General features: G+C 36.0%; 1 protein-coding gene across 1 annotated transcript in view; it reads right to left on the bottom strand.

Moving 5' to 3' along the window:
• Positions 1 to 98: 98 nt before the first annotated feature.
• Positions 99 to 431, bottom strand: part of LOC108765543 (uncharacterized) — a 1,740-nt gene continuing 1,407 nt past the window's right edge. The window contains exon 3 of the mRNA XM_018514305.1: positions 99 to 131. Within this exon, the coding sequence (XP_018369807.1) occupies positions 99 to 131 (33 nt within the window). The remainder of the gene's footprint in view (positions 132 to 431) is intronic.

Raw genomic sequence — 431 nt, 5'->3', positions numbered from 1 at the left:
TTACAAAGATTAAATAAATATTTTTATAAAATCGATTAAGTTTCCTAAATCGTACCACCTCTTATATATGGCTCCATTCGGAGTCGCAGCCTTTTAGGTTATGGTGCCTCGGATGCATCATTTTGTCTTTGCTTTGGAACAACATAAAAGATAAAACAATCATGATGCATCCGAGCAATGTTTCCAAACGCCTGTATAAGAATAATTAGAAATAATATTATATTTTGACAATCTTGTGTTTCGCGGATTTTCTCCGTGTTCAAATCCATTCTTGGAATGCCAAGGCAAAACCCGCGAAACACAAGATTGTCATATAGGAAACACCCGTGAAAGCCTCAAGAATATTAATATTATATTTTGTCAATTTCAAAGACGGTACGATTTGGGATACTTACAGGTACGATTTAGGCGACCGGTTGCCTAAATCGGAC

This window comes from Trachymyrmex cornetzi, unplaced genomic scaffold (assembly GCF_001594075.2).
Source record: "Trachymyrmex cornetzi isolate Tcor2-1 unplaced genomic scaffold, Tcor1.1 scaffold5, whole genome shotgun sequence".
NCBI classification, from domain to species: Eukaryota; Metazoa; Arthropoda; class Insecta; order Hymenoptera; family Formicidae; genus Trachymyrmex; species Trachymyrmex cornetzi.
The sequence above is the reverse complement of the archived record's forward strand: the minus strand, read 5'-3'. Positions and strand labels throughout refer to the sequence as shown.